This window comes from Pseudophryne corroboree, chromosome 3 (assembly GCF_028390025.1).
Source record: "Pseudophryne corroboree isolate aPseCor3 chromosome 3, aPseCor3.hap2, whole genome shotgun sequence".
Lineage (NCBI taxonomy): Eukaryota > Metazoa > Chordata > Amphibia > Anura > Myobatrachidae > Pseudophryne > Pseudophryne corroboree.
In genome coordinates this window covers 670,992,559-671,015,147 of record NC_086446.1, presented here as the reverse complement: position 1 = coordinate 671,015,147, position 22,589 = coordinate 670,992,559, and the positions used below count along the sequence as shown (strand labels likewise).

General features: G+C 42.5%; 1 protein-coding gene across 3 annotated transcripts in view; it reads right to left on the bottom strand.

Annotated features, from left to right (window-relative positions):
* Positions 1-22,589, bottom strand: part of FBXW4 (F-box and WD repeat domain containing 4) — a 482,200-nt gene that overhangs the window by 274,089 nt on the left and 185,522 nt on the right. For all 3 annotated transcript variants that reach the window (XM_063961882.1, XM_063961883.1, XM_063961884.1), the window contains exon 5: positions 17,243-17,337. In XM_063961882.1, the coding sequence (XP_063817952.1) occupies positions 17,243-17,337 (95 nt within the window). The remainder of the gene's footprint in view (positions 1-17,242; positions 17,338-22,589) is intronic.

Genomic DNA, 22,589 nt, shown 5'->3' with positions numbered 1-22,589 from the left:
GGATCAAAAAAATCATCCGGGTAACTACAGGCCGGTGAGTTTGACATCTATAGTGGGGAAAATATTTGAATGAATTCTAAGGGATAGCATAGAGGAGCATAGAGGAGCATAGAGGAGTATCTGCAGACCACTAAGATTATTAGCAAGAGCTAGCATGGGTTTGTGAGGGACAGATCATGTCAAACTAACTTAGTTAACTTCTATGAGGAAGTGAGCGACAATCTTGACCAATGAAAAGCAGTGGATGTGGTCTGCTTAGATTTTGCAAAAGCCTTCGATACAGTGCCTCACAGGAGACTGATCATCAAATTAAAAGAGCTTGGCCTAGGAAAAACTGTACATGGATAAGTAACTGGCTGGACAACAGGGTACAGCGAGTAGTGGTCAACGGGAAGTTATCAAGCTGGACACCAGTAGTCAGCAGAATACCACAGGGGTCCGTACTCGAGCCACTGCTGTTCAACATATTTATCAATGACCTAGAAATAGGCCTGGAAAGCACAGTGTCAATCTTTGCAGATGATACTAAACTGTGTAGGGTAATTAATTAAGAAATAGATGTGGAGTCTCTGCAGAATGACTTATCTAAACTTGAAATCTGGGCGTATAACTGGAGAATGAGGTTCAAAATAGAAAAATGCAGGGTTATGCATTTCGGGACTAAAAACAAACTTGCATCCTACATACTAAACAGGGAAAGTCTAGGGGTAACAGTTTTGGAAAAAGATCTGGGGGTACTCATTGATGATAAGCTTAATAACTGTATACAATGTCAAAGCGCAGTAAAGAAGGCAAGTAAGGTGTTAGCGTGTATAAAGCGGGGAATTGAGACAAGGGATGAGGATGTAATTCTGCCGCTGTACAAATCATTGGTATGTCCGCACCTGGAATAGTGTGTTCAGTTTTGGGCACCACTGTATAAAAAAGATAATCGGTGAACTCGAAGGGTTCAAAGGTGAGCTACTAAATTGATTAAAGGGCTAGAGGGACTGGATTACGAGGAAAGGCTTACTAGGTTGATACATTGGAAAAGAGGCGTCTAAGAGGAGACATTATTAATGTCTTCAGATATGTAAAGGGGCACTACAAAGAGTTATCAGAGGAATTATTTAATAAAAGAACTCTGTTTAGGACACGTGGGCACTCGCTGAGGCTGGAGGAGAGAAAATTCCTTACGCAACGGAGGAAAGGGTTCTTCACTGTTAGGGCAATAAGGATTTGGAATTACTTGCCAGGGAAGGTGGTAATGGTGGACTCTGTAAATGCATTTAAAAGGTGATTAGATACATTTCTGATTGAAAAGGATATCCAAGGTTACAACATTTAATATACTGACGTTGTTAATCCCGGGTGTAACATGATTTGTAGTTGTTAACTAGTCATAAAACATTCTTCAGCAGGTACAGTAAAATCAACTCAACTTAATACAAAATACAGGTTGAAAGCGATGAGCATTTTGCCTCTTTTCAATCTCAATTACTGTGTTACTATGTTACACCTCAGCCCAATTAAAATCAGTAGACTTGTTTATTACACATCTCTCTTAGGTGCTTGATAATCTATGACAGGTTGGGTTCTGTCTATTTATGTGAGCAGTCCTGTAATGGTGGAGGGACTGGGACAGACACTTGAAATGAGTGCCAATCTGATATTGTGTAAAGATGGAAAGATCCCCTTACTTTTGTTTCAGCCATAGAAGCAAAAATTGAAGTTTCAACCACTCATCCAAATGCATCAAATATCACTGACCCACACACTTTCATAATACAGTTTTTTTTTTAAAACGCACATGTCAGAAGTTAAGTTAAAAAAGTATTATTTGCTAACGGTAGTTTGCTTTCTCACTGTCTCCAGACAATGTCCTGTGTTCATGAAAGGAGCCATCATCTGCATATTTGTTTTGACAGCCTTGAGTTAGGAGCACCCCCAATGATCAAAGGGAATACTATATCGAAGCTAGGCCAAGTCATTGCACGATGCTCCATTTGCAGAAATCGTGATTTCAAAGAAGATTCACATGCAGAAAATAAATTAGTTTTTTTCTGTGCCGGTGTTTGGGGAATAAGAAAAAAAGCGTTTTGGAAAGGCTGGTGTTCTGGGACAGAAAATAGTTTTTCCATGAACTTCTCAATCCCATTAGTCTGGAGAAGAAATAAATCCGGAATGCTGTAAAATTACACAATCTGTAATCTGAGCTAAAGTTGATGGGCAATGTAAGATGAATGCTGAAGAACTGTACAATCTCGAGTAGATTTTAATGTGACCCAAGATTCAAAGACTTAGGAAAAACAGAATTTTGTGGATTTGATATACAACGTACTGTTCAACCTTAAACAGCAATAGCACACTTACTGTGTATTTATATATCTTACTGTACATATATATATATATATATTGACAATGCTAAATTCCCTTGTCGTATAAACAACCCTTTATGAAGTCTAAGAACACTGTACGCTGTTTACTTAAGAAGTACCGTAATGGTACGCTAGTTGCGTAACGATCGCTCAGCCGTAGGCGAGACGCTCAAGCGTCACGTTCGCTCACGGCCCAGTGATCACAGGACACGTTATTGGCTATGACTAGAGTAATGATTCGCTATGGCGTAGCGGACGCTCGAGACCACGAGGAGATCACCAGCGGCGCAGACGCTCACAACGCTATACCTTTATGTCTAAACCTTATACCAATGAAATACACGGAATACCTTAATGTGAATACAGGGTGTAAGTGCAACCTTGTGTAACCTGACTAACTACAAAGCTGCTTGAGCGTCACCGACGCTCAAGTGAACACTTAACACTATAGGAAATACACAGATACTGGTTTAGGGTCCAAAGCCTATTAACTGTATTATATCTAGTATACTTGTAAAAAGGGGATAACAGTACAAATGATACACTACAATATAACAAAGACTTCCTAACCAAAATACAATACTATCTAATACAATACAATACTAGTCTAGGGGAGATACGAGAGAAAGAGAAGGGAAAGAGAGAGAGAGAGAGAGACGGAGAGAGATGAGAGAAATTGGCTCACAGTAAGACAATGATTACGGAGAGAAACTTACGCACAAGGGTAAACGATCGCATGCGCCTGGACATCCAGCACCCGATTTTCAGCAATGAGAACCGTTGAAGAGTGAGAGCTGGATGTGGTCGGCCTGCCTATTTATGCCCCACACACAATGCAATCTCATAGTCCCTACAATCCCATTGTCCATTGGATGAAGGAATTCGACCCTGTATCACAACAAAAGGTCATAGGTTGATTCATACAGGTGGGCTGTGACGATTTCAAACAGCTCAGGTGGGTGGGGAACTAGGTTTCCCGCCGCATACCTGAGTATGAGTAAATAGTAGAAATGGACATAAACTTCTTATGTCCATAACTATTCGCACGAGCGATTAATACGCTCCAAACCAACACCGGAATATTGCTAATTAAATACTCTTCCGATGGGTACCAAACACTGCTGTATGATTCCTGTTAGACCCTTCGTACAATACAAAGAGGGATTACTTTAAACAGGGACCTTCTATATTAACCAAACTTTCAGAAACTATCAAAGGGATCATGATCTATAAACTACATTAATTGTGAAAATATGTAACGAATGAGTCGCACGCTACGACTACATAAACTCTACCGTAAATACGCATACCGCGCCTGCGAGTGCACGCTATTGCGGGTATGCGCCTTCACGGGAGAGCGTACGCATGCGCAGCACGGACCAGTGTGCGGTGCAAATATGGCAACGTGTATGGGGATATTTTTCTGACTTTGACAGTCCACCCTTTGGCAGTCAATAATAACTGCCACCTTCTAAAACATTTCAAAAGGAGAAAAATATATGTCAGGGGTTAATTCATTTCCATGGTTGGGTGAGGGAGGAGAGAGGAGTAGGTGTGAAGAGGGTATGACCTAGTGTGATAGCAGAAGCATGTGTGTATGAGTCCATGTTTGGAGGGTCATGTATCATCGTGCCGTACGTGTTGTAAATCAAGCTTCGAGGTATTGCGAAGTATACATTTGAATTCCTTCTTATCCTGTGGTACAGGTCTGTGGATGGGCTGTCAAACTTTACCGAGCTCTTTTCGGATTTTGAACAAAATGGGGAGCACATTTTAGTTGATGATACATGAATGGGGGAGGTATGTGGTTGCTGATATCTGTGCCTGTATTCCCTATCGTCTATGTGTGTCATTACCTGAGGGTTGTAGAGATGAAGATAAAGAACACTTATGGAAAATGCAATGATATTCTATGTCAGGGAAATGTACATCTGTCGTCGAAGTTGTGTTCGGTATCTGTTGAGAGTCGTCTTCTTTGCGCTGTATTGCTCCTTGGGCATGAGCAAATAGCTTTGTCAGAGCCATCGGATTTACAAAAAAATGTTGGGCTAGCGTGAGTTTAAATGTACTAGGGAAACTGGGGATCCATGGCAAAGTTCATCAAGTGTCCATTTCTCAAGTGGTCAAAACTTCATCTTTGGTGCTTGTCTGTTGTCTGTATAGCGTCTCGTCAACTTCCTCGTCCAAGGGGGTCTTTGTATCTTGGAGAAAAGCAGAAAAACAGGTGAAAGAAACGGACCGTATAATCGCATTTTCATCACATTCTGGTTTCTATCATTGGGTCATAAATCAAATCCAGGTTAATTACAGTTTCCTCACTCCTCAAGCTCATCACTTTTGTACTTTGTTTGCACCTCATTAAAGCCTGCCCGCATCTAAATATCAATCCAATCAATATAACGACACCCAAGATACATAGTAGAAACTTTCCAACATCCATTATGACTCCTTGAGCCCAGTCTCCTAAACCGGAGAACCAATTTCGCGGGTTCAACCATGACACCCAACCAGTCAGCTCATTACCTACAGCAGCAAGGGTGAGATTGTGTCTTCGACGAAATTCCCACTTTAATTGCAGAATATCGTCCATCTTTTGGTCTATGACCTCTACCGGATCCTCGGTGCTATTCGTGATATAAGTGCAACACTTTATGCCGTACTGTGTTGCCAATGTAACACAATATCCGCCTGTTACTGCTGTAAGATAATTAAGAACCATCCTATGCTGAACTAGTTCTGTTTTATAAGCTTGAAGTTCTCTTCCAGTGTATCTGAACGTGTCATCATACATTTCAGTGATATTATCTAACAAATTGGCGAGTGCGGAAATGTATCTATAATTCATCACTCCTCGAGCGGTGCGAGTGAAATCTAACGCTACCAGAACCTGAATCCCGGTGGATTCATGGATAAGATCAGAGGCCGGATGCTCTAACCTTTCTGACAGTTGTCTTTTAACTCGGTGCTCGTAATGAGTGTGAGTATAAGGAGCTTGGGCACCACGGTGTATGTCTTTCATTTTGTCATGTGTTACAGTCATCACTTCAGGCAATACTTTTCCAATATAACACAATCCTTCAGAGTTTGGGGCAAGCCACTTGTACGCCTTTCTCCCGCATATGAAATATGCGTCATCGGGGAGAACATATGGGACGGAGAAGGACATTACCATGTTACAAACCTTCCAGGTGAAATCTCCTGACCCTAATTCTTCCATCTGCTTAATGCACGTATCAGTTTGTACGATATGTGCACAGTATCCTGGTGATACCTCTCCAACTCTAGTAATCCTATTTCCTAAGGTATATCGATACCGGAAAGATTTTCCTCTACTGGCTATGTGGCGTACAAGCTCTGTATCTGTAGGCATTCTATCTGCTCTGTGTGAAAAGGTCATGGTAAGGTTGCTCCATGACACTTCCCAATTTCCCGGCTTACGGGGGTTGGAGATATTAAAACATAAGAGGGACCTGTCCACATGGTATTGGTGGAGCTTCAAACTAGGAGGGCTGGAGATGTTAAATCTCCGGTCCACCGGTCTCCCACCACTTAGCTCAAGTACCTCCCCTAACGTTAAAGGAAATGGTACTAGCCCTGATTTGCTATGACCCTGAGGTACTTGAGAGCATACCCAACAATCTGTTTGGTTTAACACGTTACCCACTAAAGAGTGATAGTCACTCAATGGATGCCGGTCCATATGGATATTAAAACTGGATTGGCATTTCTTTATGCATCCATCTTCAACCAGATTATCACAGAGCCTACAGATACAATTTTCTTCAGCTAACAATCCATCACAATTTCTTCTATCGGATCGTTTTCTGATACTCGCCTTTGCTTGGTGATTGGGTTGCTATTGGAAATTTACACCTCCGTCTCAGTCATTAGAACCTTTCTGGATCCTTTCTCGACCTCACTGGTACTCTCACCGAAACAGACTGCTCTGGTCAACATCCTGGTTAACGGGAAAATCCATATTGCAGTCTCTTGGGGCAAGTCCATCTTACAGGAGGAGAAAAGAAGAAATTTGTAAAGGGGGTATAAGAAAACAGTTTGAGGGGGGGGGGGGGGGGGGAGAGAACTTGCTACGATAATAAGTTCTCTCGTCTTGTTGTTCTTCTTGTTCTGCTGTCTTCTCAAAGGTGCTGTCTCTCAGTCTTCCAAACGAACATTCTGGTGATGCAATATTCCTTCCCAACCGACGATCTTTCTGTAAGGAGCAAAAATCTGGCATTACCATTGGTCCAACTGAGGGGTGACATACCATCTTTAAACCATGGAAACATGAGTGGGAAGAGAGAGATAACAAAAAAAACAAAAGAGGTAGAGAACAATTCATGTGCATATATACATTACATAACTCGACAATAACCACCAATGAGAAAAGAGAAACAAAACATTTTTAAACATTGTCAACATTAAGAAAACATTGTTAGCATTAGAAAAACATTGTCAGACTTATTAGGCTGTCATATCTATGTGTCTAATGGTCTCCTTGAGCAGTCCCTCCCCACCAGCACCTGCATTACTCCACTGTCTGTATCTGGCCAGAAATACATTGTGGCGGAGGTCATGCTGGGGTTTGGTAGACTTCTGCAAGGACCAAGTGGATATGCAATGTGTGAATTCTTACCAATACTAGTCAGAGATGGGGATAGAGAGAGAGAGAGAAAAAAAAACATTTTTCACAAATACATTTACAACTTTTCACCTGGTCATTCCTGTGTCTTCAGTGAATGACCTCCCACTTCATTAACCGTTACCTCAGGCTTGCCTCTATTCCTAATAATCACCTTTCCTGCCTATGTGATCCCTGATTATAATGGTGTGTATTGTAATTTTGCTCATTTCTTGGTCTAGGGGGTCTAACTTTATGTGGGTTATTACAGTTGCTAGCATAATGCCCTTCTCTCCTACAATGATAACAAATCCTGGGCTTCCTCCACGTGTCAATGACCTGAGGTTTTGGTTGATTTGATGCCTCCTCAAACGCTCGGATGCTCATCATCAATCGTTTCCCTGTACCTACCTGATTCCTTGGATACCATGATTATGTCGTTGTCTAGGGGGTTCATATACCTTCTGTGAATCTTTGATCATACAGTTAGATCTTTCCTAGGATCTGGGTAATCAGACATGATTGATCTCAATTCTGTCCGGGACCAGGGATGGCGCATTGCACTGTCCTTGACGGGAATGGTTCCCTGATCGTCAGTCTTCCCATTGGGGACTGTGATCACCCTGACAGGACTAAACTCAATTACATCACCTTGTTTTGGTCTTACAATATGGGGTACATTTGTATGTGCGAGATATAAAACATTGTACGTACCTGTGGACACGACCTCACCTGACCCTCCGTTAGGGGGTTTGATTATTGCCTTTACCAATTTGGTCGCGTCCACCTGGATGGCTTTTGTGATGGTTGCTGGAAGAGGTGCTGACATCGTTCTGGGCTCACTTTCTTGTTTGTATTCCTGAGGGAAGTTTGACATGGGGTGCAACTTGCATAGGTTAATAGTTGTACATTCAACAGTATTACAATAATCATTGTTACAGTTATTACACTTATTCTTATAATCTATACTACAGTTGCTAAGAGCGTTTTTATTGTTCAACCTTGTGCTTTTCTCCGCAACCATAATCCTCCCCGATGCCATGTCTCTCCTCTCAAGATAAGATTCAGAAAAGTCAATTGACTCTCTTTGTAATTCACCTTCCTGTTGCCCTAACTGCGCATAATCATAATGTTTACTTCGTCTCTTTGTTGGTTCAACGAGACATATCCTCCTCCTTAAATTTTGTAACACGTCTGGACTGAAGCTACCTATTCTTGGGAATTTGTCCCTGTCTTGTACAGTCATTCTCTCCCATTCATCACATAAAGTTTTTGTGTGACTTCCGTATTTTTCACACATGATGTACCTTGCCGACCCAACGGGTCGGTTCTCTGAATCAACCCGAACCGAGGTTGATCGCCCCCTACCTGAACAACTGGCCCCCATAATTCTGCAGGTGTTGCTTATTCCTCCTTGGATCTTTATATCAAGGTTTTCAGCGAACCCTTACAAACAAACCAAGATGTCCTGGGCAGGCCGGCGGTGGCGGTTTACCAAGTACCCCACTTACTTCTCGCCCACGTTGGCCAGTACTGCAATAACTGTAACCAGAGCTGCTGTACCCAACCCAGGGCCCCTGTGAACCTTCTGTTTACTGGAACATATGAGGGTTACCCGAAGGACACTTACTCTTTCCAGTAAAGTTGGGGTTGTTAGATAGTTCCTGAGTGACCAGCGAACTTCCCTTTAAAAATAAAAAATTACACAAATCACGTCAGAATGTACAGATAGCGTTTGTGACCACTTTACTCTAATGGTATTAGGTCAGATTACTAACTACTGCACACAATTACGTGCGGTCCAATCGTTCAGTACATAAGCACTACTTGTCATGTACTGAAAGATCAATGGAATCGATGTTTCCGGTCGCGATTCCTTCAGCAAGAGCTTATGGCCTATATGGGTTCTGCACCAACGCCCCCAGGGGTTGTGCCACTGGACTTTTATAGCGGACCTCTTTGTCTATTTTACCTGTTACCTTATGACCTCCTGGTCTGTTACCGTCTGTTAATGACCTCCTGGTCTGTTACCTTATGACCTCCTGGTCTGTTACCTTATGGTCCGCTATACTCTAATGCTCAAATATTATTTAACCAAGGATGCCTCCCTAGCCACCGTATATGTCACTTACACGTGTGTCCCTTGACGAGTACCCGACTTTCCTTTTGGTTCAACCTCTTAAGTTATATAAACTTATGTAATAAAAACACACTCACTCAACACATGTACACTTTGTTTCTATATCTATTTCTGCGCAGAAATTGTCTTTAGTCCAACTGTGTTACCAATTAGGAGCAGGATCTGTTAAGCTAAATTTCAGATTTTTCCAAAAATAGATTTGCGTTATTTACCGCGTCGCGTTATTTACCGCTGTGCGTTACTTATCGCCTTTGCGCTAATTATCGCTTTGCGCTAATTCAACTTTTCGTGACTTGAGCTACGTTGCGTAACCAGACGCTACGTTGCGTAATGTACGCTGCGTGCGTCTGCCGTTTGGATTGCGTACGCAAGTCTTTTGTTAGGGACACGTGTACGCAAAACAAAGATCCACCGTAGCACAATTTCTACCTTTATCAATGTAGATGATCCCTGATCATCTACCGCACCCCACACTGACTGCCTTATCTCCCAGACAAGCCGTGTGTTGGTCTATACTTTAACTATTACCTCTACTATGAAATAACAGCAAATCTCTTTTTGCACTTTCTATCAACTATAAAACTTGGCAAACAGGAATAGTGATATACGAAATTTGAAAAAGAAATGCAGATAAATGTATGCGTGCGTGTATACGCAAGACAGAAGAGAAATAAAACAGTTTTAAAAGACACAAGCGTTTTGTTCTTACTTCCGGTTCCCGGATTCCTTCAGCACTCTTTATCTAAGCGAAGCAGACGCTTATCCCGTCAGCACTGCGAGACAACCTCCCACCCTTTGCTGGGGGGATAATGTCTGCTGATCTACCTAGTGCAGATATGAGAAGGATAGGACGAGTCCCCAATTGACAATGCTAAATTCCCTTGTCGTATAAACAACCCTTTATGAAGTCTAAGAACACTGTACGCTGTTTACTTAAGAAGTACCGTAATGGTACGCTAGTTGCGTAACGATCGCTCAGCCGTAGGCGAGACGCTCAAGCGTCACGTTCGCTCACGGCCCAGTGATCACAGGACACGTTATTGGCTATGACTAGAGTAATGATTCGCTATGGCGTAGCGGACGCTCGAGACCACGAGGAGATCACCAGCGGCGCAGACGCTCACAACGCTATACCTTTATGTCTAAACCTTATACCAATGAAATACACGGAATACCTTAATGTGAATACAGGGTGTAAGTGCAACCTTGTGTAACCTGACTAACTACAAAGCTGCTTGAGCGTCACCGACGCTCAAGTGAACACTTAACACTATAGGAAATACACAGATACTGGTTTAGGGTCCAAAGCCTATTAACTGTATTATATCTAGTATACTTGTAAAAAGGGGATAACAGTACAAATGATACACTACAATATAACAAAGACTTCCTAACCAAAATACAATACTATCTAATACAATACAATACTAGTCTAGGGGAGATACGAGAGAAAGAGAAGGGAAAGAGAGAGAGAGAGAGAGACGGAGAGAGATGAGAGAAATTGGTTTACAGTAAGACAATGATTACGGAGAGAAACTTACGCACAAGGGTAAACGATTGCATGCGCCTGGACATCCAGCACCCGATTTTCAGCAATGAGAACCGTTGAAGAGTGAGAGCTGGATGTGGTCGGCCTGCCTATTTATGCCCCACACACAATGCAATCTCATAGTCCCTACAATCCCATTGTCCATTGGATGAAGGAATTCGACCCTGTATCACAACAAAAGGTCATAGGTTGATTCATACAGGTGGGCTGTGACGATTTCAAACAGCTCAGGTGGGTGGGGAACTAGGTTTCCCGCCGCATACCTGAGTATGAGTAAATAGTAGAAATGGACATAAACTTCTTATGTCCATAACTATTCGCACGAGCGATTAATACGCTCCAAACCAACACCGGAATATTGCTAATTAAATACTCTTCCGATGGGTACCAAACACTGCTGTATGATTCCTGTTAGACCCTTCGTACAATACAAAGAGGGATTACTTTAAACAGGGACCTTCTATATTAACCAAACTTTCAGAAACTATCAAAGGGATCATGATCTATAAACTACATTAATTGTGAAAATATGTAACGAATGAGTCGCACGCTACGACTACATAAACTCTACCGTAAATACGCATACCGCGCCTGCGAGTGCACGCTATTGCGGGTATGCGCCTTCACGGGAGAGCGTACGCATGCGCAGCACGGACCAGTGTGCGGTGCAAATATGGCAACGTGTATGGGGATATTTTTCTGACTTTGACAATATATACACATACACACACACACACACACACACACACACCCAGGTTGAGTATCCCATATCCAAATATTCCGAAATACGAAATTTTTTGAGTGAGATAGTGAAACCTTTGTTTTCTGATGGCTCAATGTACACAAACTTTGTTTAATACACAAAGTTATTCAAAATATTGTATATATTGTATTGTTATAAGACTTTCAGGCTGTGTGTATAAGGTGTATATGAAACATAAATGCATTGTGTGAATGTGTACGCACTTTATTTAATGCAAAAAGTTATTAAAAATATTGGCTAAAATTACCTCATTATGGTATGCAAGTATTCCAAAATACAGAAAAATCCGATATCCAAAATACTTCTGGTCCCAAATATTTTGGATAAGGGGTACTATACATATATATATATATATATATATATATATATATATATATATATATACACACACACAAAATATATTTTCACACACACATGCATACACAAGTGTGTGTATATATATATATATATATATATATATACATACACATACATATATATATAGCAGCTGGTATCGGATCGGCACTCTCCTGAATATGGAGTAAGCTGCTCCGGTGCCTTCTGGAGAAATTCATGCAGATAAATAGCTGTGTAGCAAACAGCGACACTCAGAGACTGACAGAGCCAAATGTAAATAAAGTGCTAGTGCTGTTTATTCCATAAAGCAGGCTAAGAGTTCCAACGTTTCGGGGCGCGCAAGCCCCTTTTTCAAGGTGAGCCAAATACAAAGTTACCATATTACCATAAAGGTAATTGTTTTATATTATTCACTTCACTTTGTATTTGGCTCACTTTGAAAAAGGGGCTTGCGCGCCCCGAAACGTTGGAACTCTTAGCCTGCTTTATGGAATAAACAGCACTAGCACTTTATTTACATTTGGCTCTGTCAGTCTCTGAGTGCCGCTGTTTGCTACACAGCTATTTATCTGCATGAATTTCTCCAGAAGGCACCGGAGCAGCTTACTCCATATTCAGGAGAGTGCCGATCCGATACCAGCTGCTACCTACAGGACTCCAGCATCATTTGCTGCTGCCGTCCACCTGGGATAAGGCACCCCGAACTTTCAACACGTGAGATTTTACCATTATCATTCTCCTGTCACCTTGTGGTAACCTTGAACCACAGAAGTCAAGCACAGCACTTTTTGCACTGAAGCACTTTTCCATTTCATTGCACTTTATATGGAAGACCTTTCTTATACCCAGGAGTTTTTGCACTTTTGCACATTTATTTTAAAATACAACTTTTGATCGACTAGAGATCTTGGCACAACATGTCACTACCCACGGCACGTGGAGCAACATCCAGCCATCAGGCGAAATTATACAGCTTCACGAGTGCAGATGCTGACCGACTGCTATTCACAGAGGGACTCACTCCGGCTGATGAAGAACTCTGCATGGAGGACATTTACCACCAACTAATTAAATTGAAAAACAGAGAAGTGGACTATCTCATGCACGGGATTTCTTTGTCCAATTACTACCGTGATAAGATGATTCCCAGAGGCTTCCGCATTCGCAACGTCCCCACCATCGGCAGATTCAATACAGATTTCTGCGACCGTTGGACAGGAATCCTTAACAAATGCAGCATGGATCTCATGCTGCTGGTGGTGGAGGAAGCCGGTAGGGAACTCAAAGCTACTAGGGACAAGATTCAGTCCTTTGAACAGGAACACCATCTACTACTCACCATGGAAAGCAGTCAAGCATCCCTTAGGAAGCTACAAACGGCTTGTGACAATCATAAAAAGGAGTTAATCAAATTTAAACGGGTCAAACAACTGACAGTCCAAGAAGACTACGAAACAAATCGTGTATACCGTTGGCTTTCCGGCGGGGAACCTGGTGACCACAAGCCATACAACTATCGATCCAAATTCAGTTGGCGCAGACGTAGAGAAGAAAGACATAGAGATAATGCCACTTCTAACAGCGACAGTGATTTTGTCCTAGCTGACTCGGAAGGTCCCCCAGAATCCCAGGAGCCCCCTTTAGGGGCAAAGCCTGCCACAGTGGCAGGCACAAAAACCAGAGGACGCCCACCCGCAGGGGACAACAAAACAAAAGGCTCCAAAAACAACAAGAAGTGAACATGATCTACAACCTTTCAGACAGGGTTTTCACCAAACTAGAAATTCAAGTTCTGAACCACGGTCTCTCATTTGTCCCCACGAACAGATTTGATGAACTCACCTGGCAAACTGAACTTCACAAGTTCACCCGCAAACTCCTTCTACAAGAGTTCTTCCAGGATCAGGTACCTGCTACCACTTCCAAACCACATCAGAACTTCATCAACTCTGTCCGGAATTCCAAATTCGATCCACCATCGTCCAACTCATCGATAAAGACCTTCACACGATTGTTGGACGAATCCATGATGAAATACACCAATGCCAATCAGAGTCATCACTACAACATGTCACGATCTGAATTCAAAGCACTTAAGAAGATGGGCACCTATAAGGACATTGTAATCCGCCCCGCCGACAAGGGGGGCGGAATAGTCATTATGAATTTGAGTGACTACAAACGTGAGACATATCGGCAGCTGGACGACAGGACAGTTTATGAAGCATTGGCCACCGATCCGACTAAACAATTTAAGGCTGAAGTGGACAACATACTCGATACAGCACGCACAACTGGTCTTATATCCAGCAAACTATGCAATGCTCTTAAACAAGAGTTTCCTGTAGTTTCACTACTATTCCTGGTCCCCAAAATACATAAGAGTTTGGACCACCCACCTGGCAGGCCCATAATTTCTGCGCACAAAGCACTTTACCAACCTATTTCCATCTTCCTGGATAGTATACTTCAGCCACTCATTTCGGAACAACCTAACTACACTAAGGACACCACCAGTTTCCTAAACCAACTCAATACCGTTGGCACGGTACCCATGGAGACTATCATTTGTACGATAGACATTTGCAGCCTCTATACAAGTATCCCACATGACCAAGGGTTAGCTGCAATGAGGTCATTCTTGATCCAATCTAACATGAAAAATTTGGATCATAATTTATTTCTTCAACTACTCGAATTAACACTGACCCGCAACTACTTTTTATTCGACGGGAAATTCTACCGACAACTAAACGGCTGCTCCATGGGAAGCAATGTATCCCCCTCGTTTGCCAACGTGTTCATGCTAAATGAAGAACAGGCGATGTTCTTTAACAGTGGCGAATATACACAATATATTTTACACTACTCTAGATATATAGATGACGTGTTTTTACTATGGACCGGTGGCAAAGAGAGATTCGAAAGGTTCATCGAAAGTATTAACAACAGACGGTCCCCTATCAAAGTCACATCACAGTGTGACTCCAGCAAGCTGAATTACTTGGATGTGAACGTCATCATCAGGGATGGAAATATACACACCGAAGTGTACCACAAGCCCACTGACAAAAACACTCTTTTGCGCTACAACAGCCATCACCCCACAGCCCTAAAAAGGGGGCTACCCAAGTCACAATACATTAGGGCAGCCAGAATCACAAGTGATCCTGCCAAACTTGAAGCGACTCTAAAGGATGTTACCGAAAGGTTCAAAGATAGGAGGATACAAGAGTGGACCACTACGCGAATACGAGCAGAAAACTTCAGCCATAAATAGAGACCAGCTTCTAACATCCAAAACTAAGAACAATCAGGCCATTATACCATTTGTGTCGCAATACAACACTTCCAGTGCAGTGGTTCCACGGGCCCTCAAAGCACTGTGGCCCATAGTCACAACGGATAAAAATCTAACCGAGATACGAAAGAAAAGGCCTATGATGTGTTATACAAAAGGTAGAAGCATCAAGGACTTCGTGGTCCATTCAGATATCACAGGGTTCGATTCAACACCGGTCCCCAATTTTCTAACAAAACCAGCAGGCTGCTATAAATGCTTAGGTTGCGAGACATGCAAAACGATGACCACTGGCTCAAAGTTCATATCCACCTCGACAGGCACATCTTACAACATCAAGCATGTGCTCACTTGCACCACGACACATATTGTCTATTTAATTACCTGCCCATGCAAATACCAGTACGTGGGTAAAACCATACGCAATGCCAGGGAACGCTTTGCTCTGCACAGATCTGCACTAAAAGCAGCATTACTAACCAAGAAGTCAGAACAACCTGTCGCTAGACACTATGTGGATAAACAACATACTCTGAAGGATTTACAGTTTCAAATTATCGATCACATACCCTCCAATTTAAGAGGCGGCAATAGGGCTGGCACTCTACTCAGACGGGAGGCCACTTGGATGTATAAACTGGACACCGTCAGACCGAAAGGTCTTAACGACAGAATACAATGGAGTGTCTTTTAAGTTACACTCCCAACGACTGGTTCCAGGCGGACTCATGTGGATGCCTAACTAATTACCTCGGCCGGGACAATTTTCCACATATATCCTTGGTCTAATACCACTGAACTGTCTTCAATTACTTAGTTATTTGACATATGTCTGTTTCCTAACATCATTCCCTTAACTCCCCCCTTACATCAGTTCGTTCATGCATCTGTAATGCTAATGCATTGTTAATTGTCCACATAGAATACTAGGGACAGCCAACAACTAGGCAATAGTTGATGCCATCTCTCTCGGTCATCGTTTATAGTTAAGTTTAAACATATGTCATAGGATTTGAACTGCTTCTTCCATTCTTTTTAATCACTCTGGTTGTATCACTGCACACTTTCAGTCCGAGTCACTCCTCCCCCGCGACCCCGACACCCGCGTCTGCTCCAGACATCCATGACAACCACAGCGTGTCAGGCTGCCATGGCAACGCGGCGGTTCGGGATCCGCTTGAGGATCACGTGAACGCGGCGCATACACGTCACCACATCCGGGACGGAAGCACCACGCTCCCCCGGACGCTGCTGTCCTTCCCACACGTGGGTCTTCTTCACCATAAAGGTAATTGTTTTATATTATTCACTTCACTTTGTATTTGGCTCACCTTGAAAAAAGGGGCTTGCGCGCCCCGAAACGTTGGAACTCTTAGCCTGCTTTATGGAATAAACAGCACTAGCACTTTATTTACATTTGGCTCTGTCAGTCTCTGAGTGCCGCTGTTTGCTACACAGCTATTTATCTACATATATATATATATATATATATATATATATATGAGTAAGTGGAGAAAAGGGCGCCTTCTAGTGTCCTAGTAGATTTGTATATGGTGTATACCCAGTGTGAGTAGGAAAGGGACACTACTTATCTGGTGCGTAAATTTTGCTTCGGTCATAAGACCAATATTGGAGCATAAAAAAGATTAGCAAAATATATCATAGCGCGTACAGTTTTCATGCAATTTTCATACCATTGTTCAACATAAAACCAGTTGTATATAAAAAAAATCTTTTGTAAGGATAAGCAAATCCCACAATTTTAAATCCACAGCCAGGGATGTTTAAAAGGTTTTTTTAAAAATGTTAATACGATACATAAACACAAAACATATGATACATAAACACAAATTGCAAAAACAGTAGTGCAGCCTGAATCAGATCACACTCTCTCAATTGACAATATTATTATCTGTTTTATTTATAAGGTTCCACATGGGTTCTGTAGCGCTGTACAAAGGGATAAAACTGATAACAATTAACATAAGAATAGACAGTATAAAATTCACATAAAATTAAAGTGTGCAGTGAGCATAATTATAAAGATAAAGGGTCTTGTACACATGAGCTTACCATCATAAGGCAAGAAAAAAATTCATGTTTCATGCTTGAGAAGTCAGTATCTCATACCTGGATTCTTGTTTAATGAAATTAATAATGATGTACTGTTCTTACCTTAATAGAGGGCTTATGGCGACGGACCAAACTCTGTCATCTGTCTGGATGGTATGTAGACACTGCCCATTTCTACTGGATGAGAGGGACCACACCTGAAACAGTAAATGACCGAAAAAAAAACCCCATCATGATCACGCATTCATGAACATCAACCTACATTCCATTACAATTAAGTTTTTAAATATCCTTGTACCTTACTTGCCTCACTACACTCAGGCTGAGCAAATGGGTGACAGAACATAAAATTAGTCTGGAAAGTGGTCATCTTCCCCAGTCCCCATCTTCCTTAGTTACTACAATAAAAAGCCAAAACTATTGGAACTTCATTATTTTGTTGAAACAATGCTGTAGTTCTCTGCAAAAGCGTTTGATCCTTAGGGTACAGAAGTATTTATGACATAGATACAATTTCCCTGCGCCTGAATCGTCTGCATGCACTATGCAGTAATCGCACCTTTGATGGATGTAAACCATGTCATTGATCTCTATAGTTAAATGCAATGTCAAATACAGACAGACACATTAGCAAGCCCAAAATGTAACAACAATGATACAAAGGAAATGGCGCATTCAGCGCTTGTATATGTGTCTGTGTTTCTGTGTTTCATAAAACCATTGCTTAATGTATAGATGCCAAATGAAAACCTAAAAGTAGCGCAAAAGGAAAGGAATGAAGTTAGCCAAGGTAACAAGGCAACTATCGTAGAATTCCGACTTGGGCCTTCAGCAACTAAACTTACTATGCAATAAATAAGCATTATTTCTGAAGCTGTGAAAATTGAAGGACCTCAGTACAAATGCCAACTTGTGAAGCTCTCTGCCCATATTTCCACTATTGTGCCCGTTTGTACAGGAAAATGTATGACTTGGCAAGCCAAAATGGAGTTGACTGCACAATGCACTTAATCTGGCTAGTGGATCTGGGCAGACTTGGGTGATCCTTGATAAAATATATACAGGTTGAGTATCCCTTATCCAAAATGCTTGGGACCAGAGGTATTCTGGATATGGGATTTTTCCGTATTTTGGAATAATTGCATACCATAATGAGATATCATGGCGATGGGACCCATGTCTAAGCACAGAATGCATTTATGTTTCATATACACCTTATACACACAGCCTGAAGGTCATTTTAGCCAATATTTTTAATAACTTTGTGTATTAAACAATGTTTGTGTACATTGAGCCATCAAAAAACAAAGGTTTCACTATCTCAGTGTCACTCAAAAAAGTCCGTATATCGGAATATTCCGTATTTCGGAATATTTGGATATGGGATACTTAACCTGTATATACATTTAAATAAGTATGTAGAGTACATTTACAGTAGGAAGCCATGAAGGTCATAGAAACATAGAAATAGACAGCAGATAAGAACCACTTGGCCAATATAGTCTGCCCATGTACTCGCACACACTTACACACTAGGGTTAATATTTTTTCTCCGGCAGGGTCCACGTTATCTACAGGATAACAATGGGATATGATGGAGTGACAGCGGATTGGCACCAAACGATCAAAAGCTTTCAGGCCTCCCAGGATGCAACTGGCCTGTCCATACATCCCCGCCCACTGGCTCAGGCAAATCAGTTTTTTGTTTGGTGAGGCAGAAGCCGGACCATGGTCAGAGGGCTGCTGTTCCTTTTAGCAGCCCTAAGCTTTCTTATGTTATTTTTTAGTCTTACTCATTTTTTGAGTGATCTTTTCTAAACAGCGTCTTATACGCTTAGAAAGAGTCGCTCCAACAACTCTCCGCCGGGCTGCGACAGCGCTTACCCACGAGTACAGTGCTGTTTCGGCGGGAGTCTGTGTCGGATATATTAGCAGGTCCAGCAGACATTACCAGACTGTGGCCGGAGCACGGAGAGAAGGTAAGGCATCGATTTCGCTTAGTAGATGGAATATGGACACAGCCGCACTGTATTGGGAGGAGACTACCAAATAGTAGCTGATGCGGCTGCCACCGCAGGTGCACCAGTGCTAGGCCTTAGGGATCTTAGGCACCAGGAATAGTACGAGGCCGCGATCCCTAGGGTTGATGTCAGCAGGGGGAGTTAGACGCTCTCCTGGTCTCCCCTCCTCCCCGGTTCATGGCCAGTTTGCGCCGAGTCTCCTGCCATGAACTGTTTCCTCGCTTCCGTCCCAGACGCTATCACGAGGCGACTCGGTCGCAGCATAGGCTGCTGCATCTGTGTTCACTAAGCGCTACCGCGAGGAGAGCCTGTTGCAGCATTGGGCTGTGTGACCGATGCGTCTGTGTTCACTATAGGATCCCGGAGCGACAGTGCACACTAGTAGCATCTGGATCCACTCAGCGTTCGCTAACATATTGATCGATCCTAGAAGCGAGGTGAGTCTCCCTGTATCCCACTCTACTGACTACGGGCTATACAGCACTAAATTTCTATCTACTTGTTCAGTATGACTAGTTAAGTGCCTATTGCATATGAGTCTGTGTACATTTACTGTGGTTTTCTGCGCAATGCGTCTGAATACGTTAGATCTGTGTAAAACAGGATTCAGTAATATGTACTCCTACATACTTTAAAATGTGTTTGTAGTTGATAATGTGCTCATATGACTAATATATAACATGTGACTGACTGCTAGTGTGATTGCTGACTTTAATATATGTTTGTCAGTTGTTTCTTCTGATCCTCAATGCCGGTGCATGGGTAGGGTCATATTGATATCACTTTAGAAGGTTAAAGTGATTACAGTCACAAATTGTGTAGTACATTGTGAAAGTGCTGATTATTTATCATGTCTAAGAGCAGCAAAAGCGCGATGGTACACTTACAGTAACACCAACACCCATATCATGTTTGTCTTGCAAAACTGTATTATCCTCTCAGGATCTGGTTCAGGATGGTTTATGTGCAAATTGTTTTGCTTTTCAGCAAAATACAAGGCAGATCCCTGTGCAACGTCAGATACAGATGGATCCACCTTGGCTATGTTTATGTTTAAACAGACCTTGTCCAGTATAGCTGAACGGGTAATTCCTACAGCTTCCTTACCAGGAATTGGGCACACTATTAACCCATACATGCAGCTCCCTACCTACGGTATATCATTTACCCCAGCAGCTTCTCATATGAAACAAGCTGATAGACCGATGGTAAGTAAACCTTCACCTTCACAGGCTACACAAGATGATTCATCGGAAGATGAAAATTCTATTTACTCTACATCAGCATATGAAGAGGAGGAAGAGGGTCTCAGCTTAGTGGATATAGCTGAATTAATTAGAGCTATGAAGGCCATTCTATCCTTAGGGGATTCAGCACAGCCTGTGTTAAAAACCAAGGCACCTGTATTTAAACGTCCCAAAGCAGTTAAGACTGAGTTTCCAGGGTCAGACCAGCTGACGGAAATCATGGAAGAGGCTTGGGCTACACCCAATAAAAAAATATAGAATTCCCAAAAAATGGGATTCCAATTATCCTTTTCCAGCAGGGGACTGTTTAAAAAGGGAGGTGGCTCCTAAAGTAGATACGCATGTAATTCGATTAGTGCAAAAATCTATATTGCCTTTACAGTCAACATCATTAAATGATGTCACGGATAGGAGAGTGGATGGTTTTCTGAAAAACATATTTTCTCTGTCTGGGGCAGTCATAAGGCCAGCCATGGCTTCAGCTTGGATTGCAAAGGCAGTGGCTACCTGGGCTGATGCACTGGAAGAGGATGGTTTCTCAGCTTCTGGAGAACAAAAATCCTATATAGTTCATATTAAACAGGCTGCAGTATTCTTGGAAGAAGCGGCAATAGATATGGGTACTATTGCTTCTAGGGCATCAGCCTCAACAATAGCTGCTCGCAGAGCACTTTTGTTACGTACGTGGAAAGCTGATTCAGAATCTAAAAAGGTTTTGGAATCTTTGCCTTTTGCTGGAAATGTTCTTTTTCGTAAAGAATTGACAGATATTCTGGAGTCAGAAGTAGACTCCAAGAAGGTCAAGTTTCCTTCCACATATAATCCTACACCTAAGGATCCAGTTTTTCGTCTCTTTCAGTCGCAAGGAAAGCGAAGGGAAAAAGTGATCGTAAGCAGCCCCAATACAATAAGTTGGGTAAGTCAAAGAAGCATTGGGCTACCAGAGGGCCAGCTTCCAAACCAGAAAATAAGCCATCAGCCTGATGGTGCGGGCCTCCCCCTGGGGGACCCCAGGGTAGGGGGCCGGCTTCTTCAGTTTGCACAGATCTGGCAGCAGTCTACAACAGATGCCTGGTTGCAAGGAGCGGTATCTCTAGGTTATGTTTTCCCCTCCAAGAAGCATCCTCCTCGAAAGTTCTTCTGCACCAGACCATCTCGGGTGGAGGCGAAGGCAAGGGCCTTGCAAGAAGCAGTTCAGAAATTGCTTCAGTCAGGAGTAGTCATTCCAGTACCCCCTGCATAACGGGGACAGGGTTTTTACTCCAAACTGTTTTTGGTTCAGAAGCCAAATGGGTCTTTTTGACCCATTCTCAATCTCAAAATGATAAACAAATACATTTGGGTACCACGGTTTCACATGGAGACGTTACGCTTCATAGTTTTGGCCTTGGAACCAGGGGATTATATGGTATCCCTGGATATTCAGGATGCATACCTACATGTTCCTATAGCACTGTCCCATCAGTGTTATCTCAGGTTCGCCATCCTCCAGCAGCATTTTCAGTTCTAGGCCCTACCCTTTGGGTTAGACACAGCCCCCAGAGTTTTTACCAAGATCATGGTGGTGATGGCAGCTTATCTCCGCAGGCAGGGGATAAGAATTTTTCCATACCTCAATGACCTTTTAATCCTGGCACAATCGCAGGAATTGCTCCTGTGCCATCTCCAACAGACAATAATATGTTCGCAGAAGCACGGGTGGCTCCTAAATTGGGCAAAGTCGTCTCTGATTCCGTTACAACGTATGACTCACTTGGAGGCTGTATGGATTCAAGTCTGCAGAAAGTATTTTTACCTCGGAACAAGATAGCCAAGGTACAGTCAAGGATTCAGGAGTTGTTACACAGTCAAACAGTATCAATTCACGCAGCAATGCGAGTGATGGGTTTGATGGTGTCAACTTTCGACATGGTGGAGTATGCGCAATTCCACTCGAGGCCTCTGCAGCGTCTGATTCTGGCCAGATGGAATGGAGTACATTAGACTATAAAGAAACAGACGATGGTACTTCCAGTAAAGGTAAGGAAGTCATTAGCCTGGTGGTTACAGACATCCCATCTAGACAAAGGGAGACCCTTTTGGGTATCAGATTGGGAGATCCTGACAACAGATGCCAGTCTTCAGGGCTGGGGAGCAGTGTCCGGAAAATTATGGTTCCAGGGACACTGGACCACAGAAGAA